At 35.9% G+C, this 23,309-nt stretch overlaps 3 protein-coding genes across 11 annotated transcripts; all 3 read right to left on the bottom strand.

Moving 5' to 3' along the window:
* Positions 1-891: 891 nt before the first annotated feature.
* LOC121257772 (probable phospholipid-transporting ATPase 4) lies at positions 892-7,385 on the bottom strand. Of its 3 annotated transcripts, none has more exons than XM_041159005.1 (11): positions 7,237-7,385; positions 4,628-6,550; positions 4,433-4,543; positions 3,837-4,113; positions 3,662-3,750; positions 3,456-3,543; positions 3,158-3,367; positions 2,886-3,011; positions 2,144-2,242; positions 1,836-2,027; positions 892-1,752 (listed from the first exon to the last, which is right to left on the bottom strand). In XM_041159005.1, the coding sequence occupies exons 2-11, from the start codon at positions 6,433-6,435 to the stop codon at positions 1,102-1,104; spliced, it is 3,651 nt and encodes a 1,216-aa protein (XP_041014939.1). In that variant the 5' UTR covers positions 6,436-6,550; positions 7,237-7,385; the 3' UTR covers positions 892-1,101. The 3 variants fall into 3 exon arrangements, with proteins under 3 accessions (XP_041014939.1, XP_041014933.1, XP_041014949.1); XM_041158999.1 differs by having other exon boundaries at positions 7,097-7,372; XM_041159015.1 differs by having other exon boundaries at positions 4,628-6,553; positions 7,097-7,368.
* Positions 7,386-9,895: 2,510 nt separating this feature from the next.
* On the bottom strand, positions 9,896-13,937 carry LOC121261122 (coatomer subunit zeta-2-like). Of its 5 annotated transcripts, none has more exons than XM_041163320.1 (7): positions 13,830-13,925; positions 13,066-13,267; positions 12,530-12,689; positions 11,172-11,319; positions 10,990-11,067; positions 10,541-10,625; positions 9,896-10,313 (listed from the first exon to the last, which is right to left on the bottom strand). In XM_041163320.1, the coding sequence occupies exons 2-7, from the start codon at positions 13,159-13,161 to the stop codon at positions 10,254-10,256; spliced, it is 627 nt and encodes a 208-aa protein (XP_041019254.1). In that variant the 5' UTR covers positions 13,162-13,267; positions 13,830-13,925; the 3' UTR covers positions 9,896-10,253. The 5 variants fall into 5 exon arrangements, with proteins under 5 accessions (XP_041019254.1, XP_041019248.1, XP_041019272.1 ...); XM_041163314.1 differs by having other exon boundaries at positions 13,790-13,879; XM_041163338.1 differs by lacking the exon at positions 13,066-13,267 and having other exon boundaries at positions 13,830-13,937.
* A 5,601-nt stretch (positions 13,938-19,538) lies between these two features.
* On the bottom strand, positions 19,539-22,965 carry LOC121259666. 3 transcript variants are annotated; one of them, XM_041161346.1, is made up of 5 exons: positions 22,693-22,958; positions 22,306-22,656; positions 21,569-21,718; positions 21,020-21,334; positions 19,539-20,173 (listed from the first exon to the last, which is right to left on the bottom strand). In XM_041161346.1, exons 1-5 carry the CDS (start codon positions 22,774-22,776, stop codon positions 19,769-19,771), a joined length of 1,305 nt encoding a protein of 434 aa, XP_041017280.1. In that variant the 5' UTR covers positions 22,777-22,958; the 3' UTR covers positions 19,539-19,768. The 3 variants fall into 3 exon arrangements, with proteins under 3 accessions (XP_041017280.1, XP_041017272.1, XP_041017286.1); XM_041161338.1 differs by having other exon boundaries at positions 22,306-22,965; XM_041161352.1 differs by lacking the exon at positions 19,539-20,173 and adding an exon at positions 20,194-20,467 and having other exon boundaries at positions 22,306-22,961.
* Positions 22,966-23,309: the final 344 nt, after the last annotated feature.

Genomic DNA, 23,309 nt, shown 5'->3' with positions numbered 1-23,309 from the left:
GATTGTGTAAGGTGTCTGAAAACGACGTCGATTTACTTTCTTCATGCGGTTCATTTCCCAAAACAATTTAGTTTGGTATGGTATTAGGTATATCCTTTTGGGTATGCGCAGGTGGTAACAAACCTTAAACTTATTGCAACAGCGCTCACAGCAGCAGCAACAACAATAATATAAAAATTTAATTTTTTTTTAAAGTGTCTACCAGGCTTTTATATATGAGAAATGATATTTACAATCATAGAGTGCGCAAGCATAAGTAATGTTATACATCACACCACTATTCTACTTTCATCCTACTATATAAGATATATTATATTTATCATTATTAGCTAATAAAGAATCATCTAATAAATGATAATTTAATGGTAATAAATGTATCACATCAAGTATAATGGTCGATAAAAGTGATATAATAGTGTGATGTATAGAATTTTTTATTTTTAAAAGAGTGTGTGATGCTTATACAATCTATAACTGTATGTAATATTATTCTTCTATGTATTGAACTATTTTAAGAAACAACAAATGGCTGGAAAGTTACATTTTGGAGCAAGTTAAACGCCATAAATAAATGAAAAGTCAACAAATAAATAAAAGGACATGGTTTTTTACCCGCTTTCTACAACGAACTGGGTCATATCACAATGATGGGGGGATTGACGTTGAACGTTTAACAAATTCAAATGAGTTGGTACGTTTTCTATTCTTGAATATAAAATCAATTTATTATATAAGTTGACGATGCGGTAATCGAGAGAGAGGTAATTGTATTGTTCGATCCGAGTAATCGTCATTAAAATGGTGTGTAAAGAGTCAAAAGAAACAGATAATATTGACTGCTCTTATTAGTCAATGCCTTTTAACGTAGGGGAGAATGTAAATATTAACACGTTTTCACAGACTATTAATTCTTCACCTCAATAAACATGGTACATACAACAGGCTCTAATGTGTTTCTGTAATGAATGACTTCAACCGACTCCAATTTACTGGATAAGAAAGAAAGCAAATAAATGAATTTGAGTAGAAGGATCAAGGCATATAACTACAAACAGCCACAAACTCTACGAAAAAAAGTTCGAGAAAAATCGTGGGACATGGTCATGATGCAACCGAGGAGTGCTTCTTCTGTAGCCGGCCTCTCAACTGCCTGATCTTTGCCTCCACCCTTGCTGTGAACCCGATCTTGGTATCATGTCTGGCTTTGGACCGCTCCCTAGTCCACATGTGTTGATCCTCGACGTCTTTTTTGTAGTACTTGATTTCTTGGATGACGTGATGGTCCATTGGATTGAAACATTTTTGGAAAGATATGTGTGCGAAGTAAGGAAGATTACAAGTAATTGTTACTAGAAGGGTGGCAGCCCAATAAATTGGAGCAGGACCAAGAACTTCAACCAGAAGTTTATAGGCATTCCCAGAAATAAGCGGTGATGTCATGCCATAGAGTAAGAGAAACAGATACCAGGTGACAATGCTGCCCCAGACCAGGAGGTGTTGGATCCATGTGAAGTGGCTCATTGTGAGGGCAATCTGGCAATTGACAGCCCAGATGATGCACGTAAACATTGTCGTACCAACGGTATCCATATCAGCTGTCTGGCCTCCAGCACGGAATGCCTGATCGTAAAAGATGATGATGTTGAGGAAGAATATAATGAGGGAGGAATAGACACCATTGCCCATCCACCCAAGAATCCTGTACCAGTTGAAGAAAAGGTTTCTTGGCCCTTGCTGATATAGTGCAGGGAACTGCAAAGGGCATGGTGGATATATGTGAGTATTACGGCAGGGCTGAGATGAATATGGATGACAAACAACTCTACGCAACTAACCTGTAGGCAGACTTCAGAAGAGACATCTTGTTCAAAAACACCAAGTGAAATGACGGGCAATGATGTAAGTAAAACATTAAACAACAGCATGTACCAGTCATCATAAACTGACTGTCCAGAAAAGGCCGCAAAAGCCTCAAAGTAGAAGAGGGTGAGACCAAATGCTATGTTTTTGTAGAAGAAATAACAAACCTGAATGTCAACAACTCAAAGTTAAACATGGATGAATGAGATGAAATGATGGCATACAATCGCATGTACAGTTTTAATAAATCAAAATTTCGAGATGGTTACTATCCAACTGTTACCATCTGAGCAATCCTCTTGTAGCACCAGTGTCCATGGACCACCAGAAGTCTCTCCAGAAACCGAAACTGGGCAATGGAGAAATCACTAGCCATTACAGCCTGAAAATAGTTTTAAGTTAGGACCTTCACTGAAATAACCAGGAGAAATACATGCTTCTAGAGGCAAAACCTCGTGCATGTTTTTTTTTACTTGATAAGACAACATTGATAATAACAGACTAACTAGAAAATAGTCCAATATCTAAGAAAACAAACAAATATCAATTATCCCTAAAAAAAAAAATATCAGCAACACAAGCAATTTTGATTTGGAGATTTCATCAACATCTGGGAAAGATGAATTCAGTAGAACATGCTTGCCAACATCTCTCTCTGACTCCACATGGGGGTTTCATGTATACCAGATTATGTGCAACTAAAGTGTTTTTTTTTGGAAAGTAATGTGTAACTAAAGTATTTTTTTGATAAGTAACGTACAACTAAAATATAATCTCAAACCCACCCTAACTCCCAACAGAGAAAAATGATAAAAATACCATTCTGCTCATCACATGGCAAATTAGGAAGTTCCCCCAAATTTCCTGTGGGAGTGGATTTTGTCCTCCAATCGGAAGTGAAAGATGTAGACAGAAACTAGTCTCATGCTAGAGTCCAACATGAGACCAAATGAAGAACAAGAATGAGAACCGAAACTCGTTTCGAGAGATATTGTGCAGAAGAACCAGTCAGACTTGTTACCAACCTGCATACCTTCAACCCCACTGATGCCAACACCAATGTCAGCTTCTTGAATCATTCCCACATCATTTGCACCATCACCAATTGCCAGGGTGGTTTTCCCAGTTCCTTCTTTCACTAACCTTGTTACCTGGTGCCAAAATTAAATAAATGCAAACAGAACCAATTAATACATAAGAACACATTCCTAGGAATGTCGCTGATCTGACAATCGAAAAGCGATACAGATAATACGAAGACAGTCACATGTTGACAGACAAGAGAAGAAGATCCTACCATTGCCTTCTGCTTGGGAGAGACACGACAGCATATGACAGATGCACAAGCAACTGCTAAGCCTAAAAATTGATGCTTCATATCATCCTCCAAAGCGTGGATCAAAGTTTTTCCATCAATGATTAATGCAAATGCAGCATGTGGATCCTTCTCCTCCTCTATCATTCGAGAGGCATTGGTGAGTTGATTCAAAATGTTCTCTTTCACAGCCTGATTAGTGACAAAAACCAATGTCTAATATCTAATGATGGTAATAACCTGGAAGTGAATTTGTATAATCATTCTCCAAGAACCGTACCTCCTTGACATCTTTGGATAAAGAGTCTAAATTCATAGTTGTCACACAGATATGCTTCATGCCCTGTCGGAGCAAACTACATGCAAATCTGCATCACGCAAAACAGGGTTACTTCTGTTTCAGTAAGAAGTCCTGCTTCTGAAAACCCATTAAGAAAAGAATAAGTTATTAAGGATAGTGTTTTAATCAATTCAAAAGAAACAGACCCAATATTGATTGCCGTTTCCATCTTATCCCCAGTCAAGACCCATATCTTGAGACCAGCTTGTGCAAGTTTATCAATGCACTGGGGCACCTGCAAGGGATAAAATTGGAGTTAAGTTGAAGCATCCAAAAGAGCAATACATTACCGTTGTGGATATAAAGGATGAGTATGTCTACCCCTTTCTGCAATTTGTCCTCCACAGCAGTAGCACCCACAAGTATCAACTCTCTTTCCATCATATCTGATAGCCGCTCAAGCATTGCCTCTCTATCAGCCCCAATACATGCTTTGGCTTTCTGAAACTCATTGTTCCAAGTGGCAAACTCAGACTCCTCGAGCATTCTATAAGCAAGTGCCAATGTACGCAACCCAGCTTCTCCATATTCATTCAAATGCTTGGTAGTAACTTCCTCGTACATTCTTCCATTCTTTGAAAGTCGATCAAAAATTATGCTGCATTGTATAAGGAGCAACAATGGATAGGCATTAGCGTGTCAAAAAGCAAAATGTTTTGGCCTTCCACACAATTAAAGAGCTTAAAGAAGTTTAGGCAAAAGAGTAGAAGAGGCCAACAACTATGTCTAAAGCTTAAAGCATCAAATGGTAAATATTGTGGTAGATAGTTTAGTTTAGCCTTGATAGAGAACTTCAAAAGAAAAAATTAACAATCTCTGTTTACCATATAGAACTGATATAGGATCCTACATGGTATATTCGGCTGTCATACCTCTGAAGGGAAGTCAAGAATTAGGAGGATGTTCATGAGCCTTACCTGTCAGCACCTTTACACAGAAGCAGAATCTGTCCCTCCTCATCCCGCACAATTACAGACATGCGCTTTCTTTTGCTGGTGAAGTCAAGTATATCCATAATTTTGTACTCCCTGTAAATATTAAAGACGCTAAGAAGACAAAAATGTGAAGATCATTAACGAAAAGGCCCTACTATCTAGCTCAATCCTTCTTACCTTTCAACTGGTTGCCCTGGATTAGGATATCTTTCGCAGATAACCACACTTGATTGAGTTCTTTTACGAAACTCAAAACCAAATTCTCTCGCTGCAACAAGAAAAGCCCCTTCATCTGGTGACTCTGCTTCATATGTACAACTCCCAGTCTCTTCATTCAGCTCAGGAATTGCAGTTTGACAAATTGCTAATATCCGGAAGAAAAGTAAATGGACATCAGTTTTTGGTTCCTTCATCCAATTTCCATTCATGAGGCGGCCATCCTCAAAGTTAAACCCTTTTATGACAGGTTTCTGATCATTTCCAACATTGGAAGTAATGACAGTCTCCAGTTCAATTTCTGAAGCTCTTCTGACATTCCTCCTGGAATCATGTTGACTATCTCTATGCAAGGGAAAATTGGAAAGGTCTACTTCCTCTTCCTCAATAGCCATCTGTTTTTCAGCAGCAAGTTCAACTTCACTAGAGCGCACGCCATATGCGGTGCCCGCGATGGAGCACTTTAGAAAATCCATCTGATTGCAGGTCAAAGTACCAGTTTTATCAGATAGGATTGTGTCTACCTGGCCTAATTCCTCATTCAAATTTGATGTCCGTGCTTGAGCAGGATTTCCAGTCTCTTCATCATACATATGTATGTCTTGGTTGATGAAGGTTGCTTGCAAAACCTTTACAACCTCAATTGAAACATAAAGTGAGATGGGTATTAAGTATCCATAAAGGATGAGAGCAGTTATCAGATGGTAAAATCCAGATAATGCAGGCCTGTTGGGATCAAATAAATTATCAGTATTCTGGGGTTGTAAGTACCACCAATCCGGCACTTGGTATTTAGTCTTCACAGCAAAGCCAATTGAGCTGATCAATGAGATCACTACAAGGAAAGTGAAAAGGATGTATATGATGTAGTCCATTTTCTTTTCAATTGTGCTCCTTTTGGAAGGGGACTCTGTTGCATTCTGCAAGACTTTGCTATCGTGACCAGTGAAGATCACCACAGCATATACATAAGCTGTATTCCTGAGCTTTGAATCTCTTAGGAGAATCTGACCGGGATCAAGAGAAAACACACGACCGTCATACTCCATATTACCCACAAAGGTGTAAAGACTGGGATTTGGGTCTTCACATCTGATCATCCCAGTGAAATTCTTGAAAGATTCATCATCATTCAAAGGCACGGTCTCCTCCAAACATCTCTTTATCTTCAAGTTTGTCTCACCATCTAAATTCATAGTCTCCACATAGCAAATCCCATCCTCATAACTTGACGACAATAGAAGTAAATCTGCAGGAAAAAATTGATCCTTTTCAACTTTCACCACATCCCCCACCTGAATCTTATGCCATGGCCTATAACCAAAAACACCATCCCCTTTATGAACACTAGTTTTCCTGAGATTAACCTTCATATCCTGAAGAAACCTACGTGAGTCTTCCAGGGCTTCCTTTGCCATACTGAGCCCAACGACAAATGCTAAAGGAGCGATCATGCTTATAGCACTGAATGGCGAAATTGCTGTGAGTGAAAGAGCCGCAGCCAAAAGAAAGTACAAATTAGCAACCCTCCGGAATTGCTCAAAGATAGCCTTGGGCAAGAACGTGACAACATTATATTTTGTGGTCGATATAAAATTTGAGCAATACTTCAGAGGTTTCTTCTGGTGGAGATGAGGTTGGTTGCAATGTACAATTCGCGAGCCTTGAACTGAATTCGGTCCCTCAGCCTCTGTGTTACTTGGCCGGAGGCATGAGAATGTGTAGAGATGGCTCCGCTGGAGCTTTGCTCTTATCCTTCCCCTTGTCATTTCTCCAAATTTCAGCTCAAAACTAGTATAATCGACACATGTCCATAAAAGGAAACCCGGATCTTCTCCACGATGAAACTAATTTGTCCGTATGTTCAATTTCTTCTTCCAACGCCTACTTATACATCAGAGGGAAATTAGTTGAGGAGCACGTAAATTTGACAATATGCAGCATACAGTATCCTTAACACAGAGAAACAAAATTCATGCATCGAAAGCACAGCATTCCCTAGAGGGGCTCCTATTCAATTTGCAATTTTGCATACGAATGCTTCGCATAATTATCTGAAACGTCACATTTGAGGGAGGGATATAAAAGATGTACAGACGAATTCAGCGACAAATCCACAACTCTAGCTACAAAGATTACGTAAATACATGATGGGAATACGTCACCTTAAAAATTCAAGAATTAGAAGAGCGTGATTTAAATAAAGAAATGAAAAATCTTTAAAAGAAATTGAAAATATGACAATGCGCAGCTAAAAATCCTTAAATAAATCATTAATACAAGAGCAGATTCCTCGTACAAAAGGCTATAAATTCACAAAAGAAGCCAAAAACATCCCAAGAATTCAAAAGGGAGAAAAAAAGAAGCCAGAAAATATTGTGCACACACATATATTGAAGATATCTCCTACAAGAAAACAGGAAAGGGTACCTGGAAACATGAGTCTCATTGGTGTTGAAGACAATTTAGCAAGAACCCATGAGGCGAACGAGAGAGAAAGAGCTTCTGAGTTGCAGATCAAAGAGGAAGACAAAGTCAAGAGAGAGAGAGAGAGGAAAGAGAGAAAGTACAGGGTTTTAGGCCAAAGAGAGAGGCTCTCTCCTCGTCCAGGACACCAGGTCGGAACCAATGCCAGGAATTTCCGGGCTTTATATGAGTCTTTCCATTCTCTCCATTCTCTTCTCTGTTTTACTAAAACAAAAATTTCTTATTATTGTTAAAACGAAGAAATCTCTACGCAATAAATACTGTAGTTTTATTTCCTTTTTTTTTTTTCTGGGCCGTAATTTTGCCATTGGCTCTTGCACCCCTTGGATGACCTGTCAAGTAGAATTAAAAGGTCAGTTAATTGGCTCAACCCTTGAAGACCTCCTGTAGCTGCCAGAGTGTCGGTTCCACCTCGTTCCACGTGGCAGGTCCTGGTCTCGACTGGAACCTCTAATGCCCCCCCTCAAAATGATTCGGAGAAAAAATAGAAAGAGAAATGCCCATTTTAGTAAAACACCAAAGATAAAATTTTGTTAAATTCGTTAGTTTAATAAACTTTAAACTATTGGTTTGTGAGAGCGGGTCCACCTAGACCTACGACCAGAGCCATTAATGAGTCATGGCCAAAATTTAGGTAGACCCATGACAACTGCTAGGGACAGGGGACAATGAACACTAAATATATTCTTCCCAGACATTTTTTTATTTTTTATAATTACATTAATTAACTATATATTAATTAATAATAACATTTCTTTCTTCACATATTTTAAAACTAAACATAAAAATAAAAGTGAAAAGACGTTCTGACCCTTGAAGGAAGTAAAAACTATGGTAAATAAAATTGAAAAACAAAGTAATTAGAGTAATTTTTACAATAAAATATTACTTTTAAAAATAAACAGTATATCTTCAAATTAAAATTACTGAAACTCATAATTCGAGTTTTTATTTTTTAAAAAATTTAATGTAAATTATTTTATCTATATTTTTTAAAATTTTGAAGATGCATAAATTAATACCAATGCTCTAATTAAACCCATATATCCTCTGCAGTCTCTAGTCTTGTTCTCAAATAATAAAATAGTTGTTCCAGCTTCCAACTTCCAAGAATGTTGAAGTGGCCAATAAGAGCGTACAATTATTATAGACAAAATTTTCCTTTAAATTAGGTTAGAAGAAACTTCCTTCAAACAATCTGACTTTTGCGAATGATTATTACATAGAACTAAATGACACTTATAGACATCAACAGGAGCATTGCACCTTGCACGTCTGTATAGATGTATGTACGCATAAACTAGAAAGTGTTTGTGGTGGTCAATTTTTTAAGCCGAGGAGGACTGAATCTTCCTTATAGTTATCCCCTCCAATAGTATAGGATTCATTCGGATCCCATTCTTCTGTTAATATGGCTAAATGCCGTCCATGGGAGCCACGTTGAGGCCTCCCACTCCCTTCCACGTGGATCAGCCTATGCATGGCCAGTTGGCTTCCTTGGATTAAAACGACCATGATAATAATATTAAGGATAATATTATTCTCAAAGCTCCATTCTACCGCTTTAATTTTTTATTTTATTATTTTATTTAGTAATTAAAGAAGTATTTTTTAATAATATTATGATTTTTTTATTTTTTTTAAATATTTAAAAGTGTTAAAAAATATATGTATGAAAAAAGAAAAAAAAATCCTATAATAGCTGGAGTTACCTTTAAAATATTATTATATCTATATTAAACAAAAGAACTTAGATATATAAAATGAAAACAATTACGATAAAAGCAAAGTGCCGGCTCGGCGGCCGGGTGGTGCAGCTGGACGAACGCAACCGTCCTTCTTTATTATTATTATTATTATTATTTTAATAACTATTTGAAAAACTTGTATTGCAAAATTAAAAAATAGTCTATTCGGATCATTAAAGATTACAGACCAATCAGTGTCAGAGTGAAGAAGACGATGCCACTAACTTTTATACCATGTCATATTAGTCAAACGAAATCATTATTACATTATCTATATCATCATCCACTTTCCTTTTCAGTTTAAATATTATTGACAAAACTCTATTTCTTATAATTCAATCTTTACCTTAAAATAATCAACCTCGATTCAAAGGAATAGTTCTCGCAAATATTTTTTTATTAATTTTTAACTATTATTCAATATTCTATTATTACTTTTTCACTATTTTTTACAGAATTTTGAAAATGCCTCATTATCCAAACATAACCAAAACTTTATTCGTGATAATAAGTGCATTTAGATGTTAAACTGAGTTGAGTTGAGTTGAGTTGAGATGATAAAATATTGTTAGAATATTATTTATTATTATTATTATTATTATTATTATTATTATGAGATTTGAAAAAATTGAATTATTTATTATATTTTATATTGAGATTTAAAAAAGTTGTAATGATGAATTGAGATGAGTTTATTTTTCAAATGAAGCCTAATTGACTTGGTTTTGAGTTTTTTTTTTTTTTTTTTTTTTTAATATGTTGGACCATAATAAAGTAGGTGAATATTAATAATAAAGTAATAATATTTTCTTAAAAATATCCTCTCTTTTTTTACCCATTTTAGCAAAATAAAATAGTTTCTTTCAATAAATTTATATAAATCACAATACCAAACATGCCATGAAAAATTGCGAGAGAGATTAATAAACTCTTCCAAACACAAAATAAAAGGAAATAAAGAAAAAAGGAAATCGCATACCCTACTACTATCATGTCGTTACTTAAACATATCAATATCAAACTTTGCCAATTTCATAAGTTTTATTATATAATTGCAGGCATTGTCTGTCTCTTTTCAAGGTGCTTGTCGCTTTTGGGATTGTTCATCAACAAATTCAATTGTTTATTTGATCATGCCACGGCCCACAGGCAGCAAGGCAAAATCAAAATCAATAGAAACAGCTGGTTAGAGAGAAGAAAAGAACAAGAACAGATTTGAGTGGTACCTAAGAAGAAGCCCCAAAAATTCGGCTAAACAAAGGAAAAGAACGATATTTTCTAGGCTGCAGATGAGACAATTTAAACAACCAAAAGAACCCAACTCCTTTTTCTCCCTGTGCAGCAGGCATGAATCAATTGAGAAGGGTTCTTGTCAGATGTTCACGTGCTGTAGCCCATGCTTGAGTTATAGTCTGCAAATGTTAAGAAAAATACAATATTAGAAACGACAGATAAAGGGTGCAAAAAATGGAGTTGGTCTCAGGGTTTTAACATTGATATAATAATAAAATTAAAAATCTGAGGCTACAGTACCATATCAGTTAAGATGTATTTCTCCTTTATATAATTGGATAGGTTAAGATAAACTAATTTGTTTATGATGGGGAAGAGCCAACAGAAAGATTGATAGTTGCATTACTTGTTCAGACAATGGTGCGCCAGCATCCATTGTATGCGTCGCCACTTTTCCCGCAATAACACTGGCATCTGTTTCGAGTATAATCCTGTCCAATGGATAAAATCACCTTAATAAAATAATACATTCCTTGACCACAGACCAAAAAACAAACCGAGACAACAAATTAGCAGCTAAAATCCTCGATAGAGAAGGAAGCATGCTGGTGGATGTTGTGGATTCCATTGACAGAATTTTGATTTAATAACAATAACTAATGCTTCAGTATGGCATAATAAATTATTCTTATCTCATACCCATATCCATTTTGATCTACCAGACCGATCTCTAGTTCAGTATTTTATTTTGGCAGTACTGATCTCAACTACATTATTGGATGGATGGAACAACAAACATGCAGAGATCGATCAGGTGCCTATATGCCAAGTATGTGAAATAAAAGAAGTTGTTACCCTCCATCAACAATCTCGTCTAGGCATAAAAGAATGAGATCCAGGTTCTCAAGTGCCTCCCTTTTGTCAACATTGTTCCTACAACATAAACATGCAAGAAAACATGAGATGCAAGCACAAGTTAATGAATCCCTGCTTTACCAAATTCAAGAAACTAGTTCAAAATTCCAGGTAAACAATACCTCAAGAGAAGGGCAACTGCATCAAAAAAACCCTGAAGAACTGTAGCTAAGATGAGTTCATTTTCATCATCACCTCCAGCCACAAAGAAGTGCAGGTCCTGGGCGAACTTGTAAATAACAATGTTGTTCTCGAACAGAGATATATCCGCTGCAGATGATAATATAGCAGCATATTCAGCTCTCATGATGTAACATGTCATGCCACACATCGACCGGGCTTCACCAACAATATAAGTGGAGAGAGTCCAAGGATAAATGTGATATTTTGTTCCTATCTTGTGCCAGCTAAAGGAGACATTTTATGATCAAGCAAAATTGATGAAGACGTGATATATTATAGCCATTGCAACCAAAGGCACATGTTTTCGCTATTTTAACCTTTATTTTCAAAACAATACGCATTAAAGTGGCTTCAACCTCAAAGCACTAACCTATCGATGCTGATGAAAAGTCGATTTATCACTAGTTAAGAGCATTGGCGCAATAAGACTTAAGATACCACAACTTGTATTATAATTTTTAAGTGCCAGTTGTATAGCGCCAACTGCTGTCAGTACACAAATATCATGTAGAAAATATTGAAAGCAATAGACTACAATGCCCTTGAAAGTTAGGGACGTTTTTTTAGTTCAATGAGAAAACTGCTAATCACTATTTAGCTGAGGCTATTTAATTAATGACCAAATGGCTGCACCCTATATAGAGCATACAAACTCAACTAATTGGAAGATGCCGTGGCTTTAAATTCAACAAAGATGACTTTTGAGATTTAAGGCAACTAAGCAAAATCTTGTGATAAGAGTGACAAAGATTTAATCTTGTGATAAGAGTGATAGAGCATACAAACTCGACTAATTGCAAGATGCCATGGCTTTAAACTCAACAAAGATGACTTTTGAGAATTAAGGCAACTAAGCAAAATCTTGTGATAAGAGTGACAGTTTTTGCACGAAGAAGTATGTATTGCCACAGTAGAGAACTGAACTTGTTATAGGACTCAATATAGCATGAATCTACAAGCAATACACTCTTGTTCTGGTTTACATTGATGCGAGGCACTCTTTTTTAATAAATTTGTAAGTAGAAGCTTTCAGATTTAGTTCAAAGATTAAATTTGCTTTCAAATTATCACTAGAAAACAGATTCTACTAAGACGGAGTAGCAAGCAATTGGAAGAAAAAAACAATACAAATGGGAGTTTGCTTGCCTACACACAAGTCAATTGGCCTAGTTTTTTTCTTTGACAAGGAGAGTTCTGCACTAAATATCCTCAGCAAGATTTCCTAACCTTCAGGCCATGATAATTGTACAAACCATGTTCTAATCTTAAATGTGTTATTTATGTAATTGCAGCATACCTTCTACCCGAGCATTAGACTTCAAAGTCTTAGTAGACACAGTTTTTTCAAAAGCTAACTTTGAACTATTTGTTGGCCAATCATCTGAGTAATACTTGGCTGCAACACGGTTTCCTTCATAATCAAGAAGAAGAATGCACTTTACGGAAGGGCATGATTCCTATGAACCACAGAAACAGCTAGATTAATAAATAACATATAACTCTTCATTGGGAGAGGCATGCATACAACTTGACAAACAAAATAAGAAGAGAAAAGAAATAATAGAGCGCGCCCTTCTCCCGGGCAACCCCCAGCGGGAAAAAATAAAAAAGAACAGAAACAAAACTACAACCAGCAACCCTTAAGGCAATTCAACTCTTTGAGGTAGTCTCACGGATCAATTCACAACCCATCAGAGTAAGAGATTGTATCACCATCTCTATCTCGAACATTATCCTTCCTAATTTGTGTCAGTATGCTGTAAGGCCAGGTGGTAGCAATTGAGAACCCACGACCTTGGGGATGCATGCAATTGGCCAGGAAGGGAAACCAACCGTATGACTTGTGAAGTTAAGTTGCAGACAACAATTGGGTAACCGGTCACCATTCCCAGCAACTCTGGTGTTACGACATTGCGCCGAACAGGCCATCACATTTACTATCGCAGGTGCTTCATGTGGTCCACCTTGTACACCCGAAAGTGATTCCCATCATCCAATTACTCCTTCCCAACTTGCACAAATCATACAACCCGACCTAAATGAAAGAACATCATTTTCTAACAGTCCCAAAGCGTTCTAATAATGGTCACCAAACCCTATATTACTCAAAATCCTAATGGCTAACATTTCCAATGTCTACGAATTGAGCTCTTTGTTGAGTTAATATAGCAAGCATTCAACAACATCAAATAAATTCGTATATCACATGGATCTAACAAATGAAAAGTTAAAATGCCAAGAAACTTTAGATCTCTGCAAAATAAAAGAGGGGCGTTAATGCTCACACCCTGTTTGGTTTTCGATAAAAGTATGACTCATTTTACTTTCAAGCCACCTTTAACAATCCAAACTAGTTGTGCCCAACAAAACAAACCAATGAAGCACATAGAATTCACACTACTTTTAAGGATCTATCACGATGAATTGATCAGGGACTCAAATTTTCAATTTGTTTCTGTATTTTCTCGGTAACCAATCAAAGATTAAAAATCCAAATCTCGCATTAATCTGATATTTGAGTTTGAATATTCAAAGAGAGCTTATGTTGAGGAATTACGTTGATTCGTTATCACGTGAGAAAGAAGAGACAGACTTACGCGAGCCATAAGTGAAGACGCGAGGTCTACTTCAATTTTCAGAACGTTTAGGTGAACGAAACGACTCGAGACTCGAGGACATGTTAACAGAACTCAAAGATTGATGACGTGTACAATATCCGTATAAAGGACACTCCAATTTTTTTTTTTTCGGAAAATAACTTTTTATCCAAATTTAAGAGTTTTTTTTTTTTTTAAATTTGAAAACCTTAAATAAAAGAATGATAGACTCATCTTTTTTTTTTTTTTTTTTTTTTTTTTTTTTTTTTTTGTAAAAAAACCCTTATGCCATTCCATTATAAAAGTGAAGAGATACAAGGAGGAGCTTCATCCAATATTACAATTAATCTAAAATGATAAGAGCATCTTTTGCAAGTAAGTGGGCTATATAGTTGACAATTCTCCTAACATGAGAAACCTCTCACTTTGCAAAACAACTAAGATAAGATCTTGTTTCACTCATAAACATGCTTGAGCTGCTCCAAATCTCTGTCTTCTTATAAGGCCTTTGTTACTTGCAGTGAATCACCCTCAATAACAATCTGGTCCAAACCAAGGTCCTGTCCCAATTTTCTTACCTGTAGAGCTCCATATACTTCAGCTAATAGGGGGTCAGGATTAAGTTGTTTCCTCTTCCTCAAGGTGGCAATGATCTGACCAAAACAATCCCTAATGACAACTCATATACTAATCACTCCCTTGGCTTTATCCATTGCCTCATCCCAGTTAATTTTAAACCAATTCGATGAGAGTGCCTTCCACACAGATTCTGAAGAGCAGACTTGTATTGCTCTGTTGTTGTCTTGAGGATTAGTTTCCACCCCAGTCATTAACCTATTAGAATTCTAGCCTCTCTAACAATGGAATTTAGACAAGTAAATTCCTTGTTAAAAATGAAAAAATTCATTTTTCACCACAGTTTCCTTGCCACCACCACAAACTTTAGTAAGTCTTCTACATTTAAAGCCATGGCTAAGGACTCGAAAAAGCGCAGCATAGGGGCTTGAGGTAGAGTACATTTATGAAGTCGTTTAGAGTATTGACTCCATACATCCTTTGCAGCCTCACAGCTCCACAATGCATGAAAGGAGACACTCTCTTCTTCCCTGAAGCAAATGGGACATAGTGGATCACTGACCACTCTCTTTTTAAACAGGTTGGATTAGGTAGGTAGAGCCTCCTGGCAAGCTCTCCATAGGAAGACTTTGTCAATAGGTGTTAAATGAAGTTGCCATATTTTGTCCACACAACCTCAAACTTGTTGCTTGTAGAAGCTTGGCATTGGGTTGCCACCTCCCTTGATTTCTCCATGTGGTATGCACTCCTTATTGAGAAGGATCCATCTTTGGTTCCATGCCATATAATTTTCTCCACAGTATTCATAGAGCTAATAGGGGTTTTCAGGATCAAATTAGCCTCCCCTTCCTCCAAGGTGTTTTGTACCAAATCTATCTCCCACTGTTTAGTCTCAGGATCTATTAGTTCTGCAACAGTGGCATTTCCATCTAGAATCTTGACTAGACTTGTGAATTTGCTGGGATTAGAGTGGACTAGCCACTTGTCTTTCTAAATGAGGATCTTAGAACCAGTTCCCACCCTCCAGTAAGAGCCAGCCTCTACAACATGACTGGCTGCAAAGAGACTTCTCCACACAAAAGAGGGTTTAGGCTTTAGCTGTTTGGAATGTCGAGTTAGGGAAATACTTGGCCTTTAAAATTCTAGCAACAAGGGAGTTAGCGTATTGGATCAATCTCCAACACGGCTTGGACAACATTGCATTGTTGAAACATTCAAGGTCCCTAAGCCTAAAGCCCAAACCCCCAGCTGACTTAGCTTGCCCCATTCTTTTCCAGGATATCCAATGGATTTTGTGCTCCTTTTTCTTGCTGACCCACCAAAAATTCAGGATGACTCTGTTTATGGACTATAATAAAATGGTAGGTAGCTTAAATACACTCATTGTATAGGTTGGTAGGGCTTGAATCATAACTTTGAGATATATATCTCTTTCCTGCTTGAGATAGAGTTTTAACTCTATGGCTACTAAGCCTCACTCTGATGTTATGCAAGATGCATTTGAAGGATTTGAACTTATCTTGACCCATCACAGAAGGCAATCCTAAGTACTTTTTATAGGTCATGGTTGTCCTCATACCATAAGTAGATAGAATATATTCTTTTGCTATGTTCTTGCTGAAAATAATTGATGTCTTCTCGAGGTTGAGTCTTTGGTCTAAAGCCATCTCATAAGTTCTTAATAGGCTTATCAACCTATTCCATCCCACTATTGTTGCCTTCTAGAATAGGAAGCAAATGATAGACTAGCTTATAATATTTATTGTTATAACTTATGTATGTATCTTTTTCACTTCAGAAGACATCTATTTTGTGAAACAGTTTTTCATTTAAATTGTATACAAAACTATTTGCAGGTGAATATGATTAAAAATAATTTATAAATTTGTTCATATATTTGAAATCGTGCACAATCTCCGAAAGGTCAAAATTTTATTCTAGATTTGATTGCTAATTTTAATCTTATTCATGGGTTGTGGAGATGGTTTGGATTCGGAAGTCAACTCATTTTATCTCTTTTCATTATTATAATTTTTTCAAATTTTTAAATAAAATATAATAAATAATTCAACATTTTTAAATCTCAAAACAAAATAATATTAAAAAATAATATTTATTCAATTTTCAAGTTTCATTTCAATTCATCTCATCTTAATTCACTATCCAAACTTCCTCTGAATCTTAACACTTCAGCTATAAACCTTGGCAACCCGTCCCCTTCCAAAAAAATAAAAGCCTATTGATTATTTATAAGAAAAAAATCTATTAATCATTCATTTTTTTATCATTATTTCATCATCTCATAACGTGACATTAGATGATTGATTTATAAATGGAATATAATAAATAGTTTCTAATCATCTAATGTCACATAATGGGATGACGAGAGGATGATGAGAATTGGAATAATTAGTAACATTACTCTATTTATAATTATTAGTTTTCTAAAAAATATTATTTTTCGTTTTAATTAAGTGATTAATATATGACATAAGTTTGAAAAGCACCTTCGGCTTTTAGAGAGAGAACGTCTCCATTCTCTCTAGAAAACTTAATCCTTTCAAGTGTTTCTGCTAGAGAGGAGGGTGGAGCTGTATCTCTCACCCTCATTTTTGTTTCCTTTCTGAAACCACTTTGTGTATATGTGGTAGTGTTTTTTTTTCCCTCTCCCCTCCACAGATTCGATTTTGGTCAGATCTATTGCTCTCTGGCAACCACTTGTCGACACACGCCCTACCACGCAACCCTATAGCTGCTGATCTACTGGTACGATGCGGAACCGCGACAAAAATGCTAGCACGTGACCCACACGCGCGGCTTGCTTCCACGCGCCCTGCACCTTGATGATCCCGTTGGTTACACGTGCCACACCAGAAGATTCGCTACCTCGAAATTTTTTAGATCTGTCCCACATCACCTCTCAACCATCGACACATGATCTCAACGTGCTACTACAATTGCGTGGGAAGTCAGATGATCCGCCGCTAATCAGTCCATCTGATACCATGCTTGATTGCTTTCTATTATGTTAATGCTTTCCCTAACCGTAGATCTTGAAAAGGGAAATACGAATCCCTCCAAAAAATATCTCAAGACAACAAACTATAGTGCACTTACTTCCACCTCCCCCTTTGTTTTTCTGCAGTATATATATATATATATATATATATATATATATATATATATATATATATATATATATTAGTTGCTTTAGGTTTCAGTTTACTAAGTGCAGTTGTGGATGAGACTACAAATATGCCATTTTTAATTTATTATCTTGAAGGATTATTTTAAGTATAATTACACGTATAACCTTACATTTAAATATATGTTAATTATGGATTTTATTAAGTCATTTTATTTAAAGTTGAGTTGGGCTTAATATTTTAAAGATGAGTTTTTACTTAAATAAATATATTAGTCATGGGCTCATTTTTATACGAAAGTGTTTAAATAATTTGAAATATATTTTAAAGTATACTATTGAGTCTAATATTTTAGTTTTGTCTATTTAGTAAGATTTTAATAAAATTATTATGTTATACTTTAAATAGAAAAATAAAGAAATATGTTAAAAATATTTAAATGATATTAATATTTATTAGATTTCTTATAAGATTTAATAATTATGTTAAGAAATGAAACTTATTTTAAGAATTGGAGTTTTATGACTGATTTTAAAATAGCTCAAGTACTCTACTAAATTATAATATGTTATTAGTATTTAAGTAATTTAAATACCTTTATTAATTATGGTGTTAAATAAAAGATTTATTTTACTATCTTTAGATTGAGAATTTAATTAAGTAGGGTATTGGTACTATTTGTCCCAAACATATTTAATAATAGTTATTATTGCGTATAAGTGACGAGTTATGAAGTGTTATTCAAGAAGAAACGCAGCAAGGTAAGTAATTTGATCACAAATTAGGATCATCACAGTTCAGTTTATAGATAATTATTATTCAAGCCAGTTCATTTCCAGCAAATTATTTATGCACCACTCATATCACATGCAAACATGTCATCCAGCATGGCATACGATTTTGTCATTCTGCATCATGTTTAAATTCATAAATTATGATTATGTATGTAATATGTCATGCATCTCATGGGTATAAGACACGTAAGCCATCTTAAATTCAAGTGAAAGATCATATCAGATCAGTTAATAAGATGGTCATTCAGATGCATGATACCAATGTAGTTCAGTTTCAGGATGGATTTGCAAGCCATGAACTCAGTCGTGGTCTACCATAGTATGCCAGAATACTATCAGCAGCTCCCCTTGTGGCCGCGGGACGTGGGGCTGGTGCACAACCTCGCACACAGGGTTAAGTGTGTTGGTCAGTCAGATAAATTAGTTAAATCAGATAAATCAGTCAGTTAATTAAGTTAAATCAGTCATGCATAGCATAAATATCAGTATAAACATTAATGAATTTAAGCTCTCAGCATGAAAATTTTTATGAAAACCTTATGTTTATTATGTTTACGTTGTAATAGATTTTTTGCTGAGTTTTCGACTCATTTGAGTTGTTTTCATATTTTTAACCACCCAGGTGAGGATGATGAATACGAGCAGGCATGTTAGGAATAGTAGGAGCAATTAATTTTAGTTCAGACTTTCTAAAATAAGACATGCTTTTATGACATAAATTTATTCAATTTATTCATTTAATATTTTTGGAAAACATTTTCATTAGATAGTTTTTCTACAAAATAAATTCTAATTTCATTTATTAAATACAAGGTCTCTTGATAGGTTTATTTTATGAAAAATACGTGACACTCCTAACCTAAGGGAAGTGGGTGCTACAGTACTACTCAACATTTCCCAAGAGGGAACAAAAATAGCTGCTAATTTAGGACTGCTTTCACATAGTTCCATATCAATGTGAAGACTCCTCTGTTTCGGGCAGGTAATATATGAAGAAAAACTGTCGAAAATGTGTATATTTCTAGGTTGAGTGCTACAGATCACACACATATCGTTGCTATGCATCAAAAATTAGATTGTACGTGTTTCTCCAATCATATTTATGGTTTCGTTGGGACTCGCCCACTTACCATATCCAGTCATAACAGGCTGCTTATGAGGTAAGGATGAAAAGAGCCAAAAAAAATAAAAAGGAAAAGAAAAAAGGATTGTACTATGCTTCCATTCAAGTAGATGTAAGCATACCATGTTTCAATATGCAAGAATACAACAGGAGAGGATTGAAAATCGGATCTAATTTCATAATAAACAATCAACATTTTTCTCATGCAAGTTTCTAATTTCAAAGTCCGCACTAAAATCTAACAGTCTTCTAATTGTTGTCTGACAATCACGGGAACAAAGAGAATGATGAATCATCCATCTATCGTCGCCGCTTTTGCCTAACCATTGGAAATTGGAGAGGCAAAGGAAGGGTAAACAAAATCAAGTTGTTCTGCCGCGAGAGCTTGCAACCCAAATGCTCATAATGCACCCTCAATTTTATTGAACTCGTTCTCAGATCCTTTGCAATATCAGATGGGTCGGTTCGAAATTCATCAGCATATAGAGTGAGTACCAAGACATAACTGATGAGAAGATCATTTTTCTCGGCTGACAACCTTTTTGATACTGGAGAGAACATGGTTGAGAACTTCTGGAACAGAATACTTGGAATTTTGTGGCCCTTTGCCGAGGAAACACCATCCATGGAATGCTGATCTTTGAACTTAATTAGATGAGTAACGTATGAGAATATGCAAGAAAGTGTTCTCTTCTCCACCTCATCCTGTAAACAATTGAATGAAGACATCATGAGATTATCAAGTAATGTAGCTTTTGACCCCAAAAAGAATTTAAAAGAAAGAGGACAAAAATGATAAAAACAGGTGTACATTACAACTCAAATTGGAAAGAAATCACAACATATATTGAACCCAAGGCCTCATCCTCCATTTCACTCAGGAGGATGTGCCATATCACAGTTTGGCTTAAAGAACACCGAGTTGTGCAGCATAAATAAACCATGCTTTGTAATTATCCACCCCTGTTCACCACCCAGAAGTAGATGAGCCTGCAACATCTGACATAATGGCTAACTTTGACAAATGAATCTAAAGCTATGAAACAACTTTGCAAAGTGAAAGCAAGGATTGCAAAAAAGAAAATTCCAAATGTCATGGAGTCCGAAGTATCTATAGAGAGAGAAAATATATTAACATATTCCGCCCTTCTGGATTTTCACAAAAAAAGTGAGTAGTATTTAAATATTTGAAGCTGCAAAATAGAGTCCGAGAAACAAGATCGCGTAGATGTTGGACTCATAATTGATGGAAAGGTCTTCTCTTTGCTGTCCAATAATACAATTTTTATTTTTTTTTTGGGCTTAAATTCATTGTTTGGATCTTTCGACATGAAAGTTGTGAATTTTGATAGAATATCAAATACTATATGGAAATGATTGGCATTCTCTGAAACCAGATAAAAGATAACATGCCCTTGGTTTGAAAATATAGCACTCAACAAAAATATTATAGCTCCACGCAATAAAAATTTAATGGCCAGAGAAGTGGATCTTCACCCATTGAGTTATTAGAGAAGAGAAAAAACACAAAGGCTTACTTATATACCATACCTGAATCTCCTGCAATTTATGGATTCTATTGCAGACAAAGGTTGGGTAAGTATCGGAGGCTACTTCTGCTCCTACTTGCAAAAGCTCAAAAATATCTTCAAGGAAACCCCATTCTCCCTTAAGGATGATCTTGTCTAGTGGATAAGCCTCCTGGGGCGAAGTGGCAGAAGCATCATATGGGGGAACATTGCGGGCAATATGGGCATCGGTACTTTCAAGAGCCTCCTTGTTTATCTTTACTTCTTTGATTTTCCCATCCAGCTCCTTTTGGGAATTGGGATCATCTTCTTGGTTCAAAGCGTGCTTCTTTTTTGCCTGCCATACATGAAAAGTTAAAGTCAACTGCTAAGTGCAAATGCTAACCATAAAACTCAACCCTACTTAATTCTACAAAGTGTTAGATCCAAACCTCCATAAAGCCCCGTCTAGGGCAAGGGCCTCTAATAATTTACTTTAAGCAATGAAAGAGCATGCCTTTTCTTTATTTGTAAAGATTAAAAGGAACCCATAATGCGTTAGAATGCCAGAGGGGGTTAGGGATTCGCTTACCTCCTTTATTGACTTCTTTGTTCCATAAAGATTAGTCAGCTCTCTCATTTTGTACACCCTCTGTTGTGCAGAAAGCTCTTCCTTCGCTGTGCTTTCAGGTTCCTCATCAGCAACGTCTAACCCTCGGACTTTAGGTTCTAATCTAAATATCTAATAAAATTTTAAGAGTCCATTTTCATTAGGAGCTTCATAGCATCAATAAATAACTAAGCAGTAAAGGAAGTATATAAGTAAATTCTCATCCCCAACCATTAGGCAAATCAACAACCCATAATAAGCAAATTTCCCACCCTCTTTCAGCAACTGAACAAAGATAAAATCTCAACCTTATAAAAAACAAAACAAAAAAAAAGGCTTAATATTCAACATTTTTTTTTTTATATGTAATAAGAAACTTTATTCCCAAGAATAGGCAAAGCCCAAGTACACGGACGTATACAAAGGACTTAATGTTCAACATTTCATAAGCAGCAACTAAACAAAGAGCAAAACAACAGGTACCAAAATCTTAATGGCAGGTACCAAATTTCACAAGCAGCAACTAAACAAAGAGCAGCAACATTTCATAAAAAGCTTAATGACATCTCCACATCAGTAACTAAACAACAGGTACCAAAATCTCATACTTCCACATCAACAAAGAGCAACTAAATAAAACTTCCACAACTTCTCCGCGGCCAAACAGTAAAAAATTAAAATCTGCACACATTCTAGGCATTACCAAACAGAAAATTCACCTTGCCACAAGCAACAGGCGCAATCTTTAAGCTCTGGGCCTCTTTGTCAAACACCCCGAGTGCGTACCTACACTGCTGTCCAGCCATGGCCTCGCCAGAATAGTTGGTCCCAACGAAATCCACATTGGACATAGTTGGGCTCACCACAAGCTGGAACCTCTTGGACCACTTCTGGCTCCGATAAACCGTAACACTAGGCGACTCAGTTTCTAGACAATTATTCCCACCGTAATTTTTGCTGGGGTCGTAACCGGAGGGGAAGTAGCCAACAAAAGGCGAGGCCTTTTGTGGGTCTTCATGGATGACTTGAACTTGAGCTTGGACCGTTGGCGATGGTGGTGGCGATGGTGGCGGCGATGGTGGTGGCGATGGTGGCGGCGATGGTGGTTGCTCGCGATGCTTCTTTTTCTTTTTCTTTCTTGGGATGTCATTGTTTGCGGCTAGGTGGGATTCTTCTGGGTCTGAGTTCATTTGGGGAGGATAGAGGATTTAGGGCTTCAGAGTTTTTGTGGGTCCGTTGATGGTTCTCAGGATATTTCTTTCCCTGGTGAGCTTAGGCCGCCACAGTGAACATAAATCCTTCAACCTAGTTTTTGGGGGCTCTTAATTCTTATGAGCTCTTTTCAAATCAGGAGCAAGAGCAAGACGCCGAAAGAAAACTGCGTGAAAAAAAAAAAAAAAAAAAAAAGAAAAGAAAAGAAAAGAAAAGAAAAAAAGAGTTATTAATATCCTAAGTATTAAAGTTTTGTTTAGAACTTAAACCTATCTCAACTCATCTTAATTTATTATTATAATTTTTTAAATTTTAATATAAAATATAATAAACAATTCATCTTTTTTAAATTTTAAAATAATAATAATATTAAAAAATTAATATTTTAATAATATTTTATCATCTTAACTTAACTCAGTTTAACATCCAAACGCAACTTAAATTTTCATATCAACTAATTAAAATAAAATTATTAATGAACATAAAAAAATCTTAAAATGTGATTTCTTAA

The sequence above is a fragment of the Juglans microcarpa x Juglans regia genome, chromosome 1D (genome assembly GCF_004785595.1).
Source record: "Juglans microcarpa x Juglans regia isolate MS1-56 chromosome 1D, Jm3101_v1.0, whole genome shotgun sequence".
NCBI classification, from domain to species: domain Eukaryota; kingdom Viridiplantae; phylum Streptophyta; class Magnoliopsida; order Fagales; family Juglandaceae; genus Juglans; species Juglans microcarpa x Juglans regia.
Note: the sequence above shows the minus strand (reverse complement) of the source record. Positions and strands in the feature narration are given on the sequence as shown.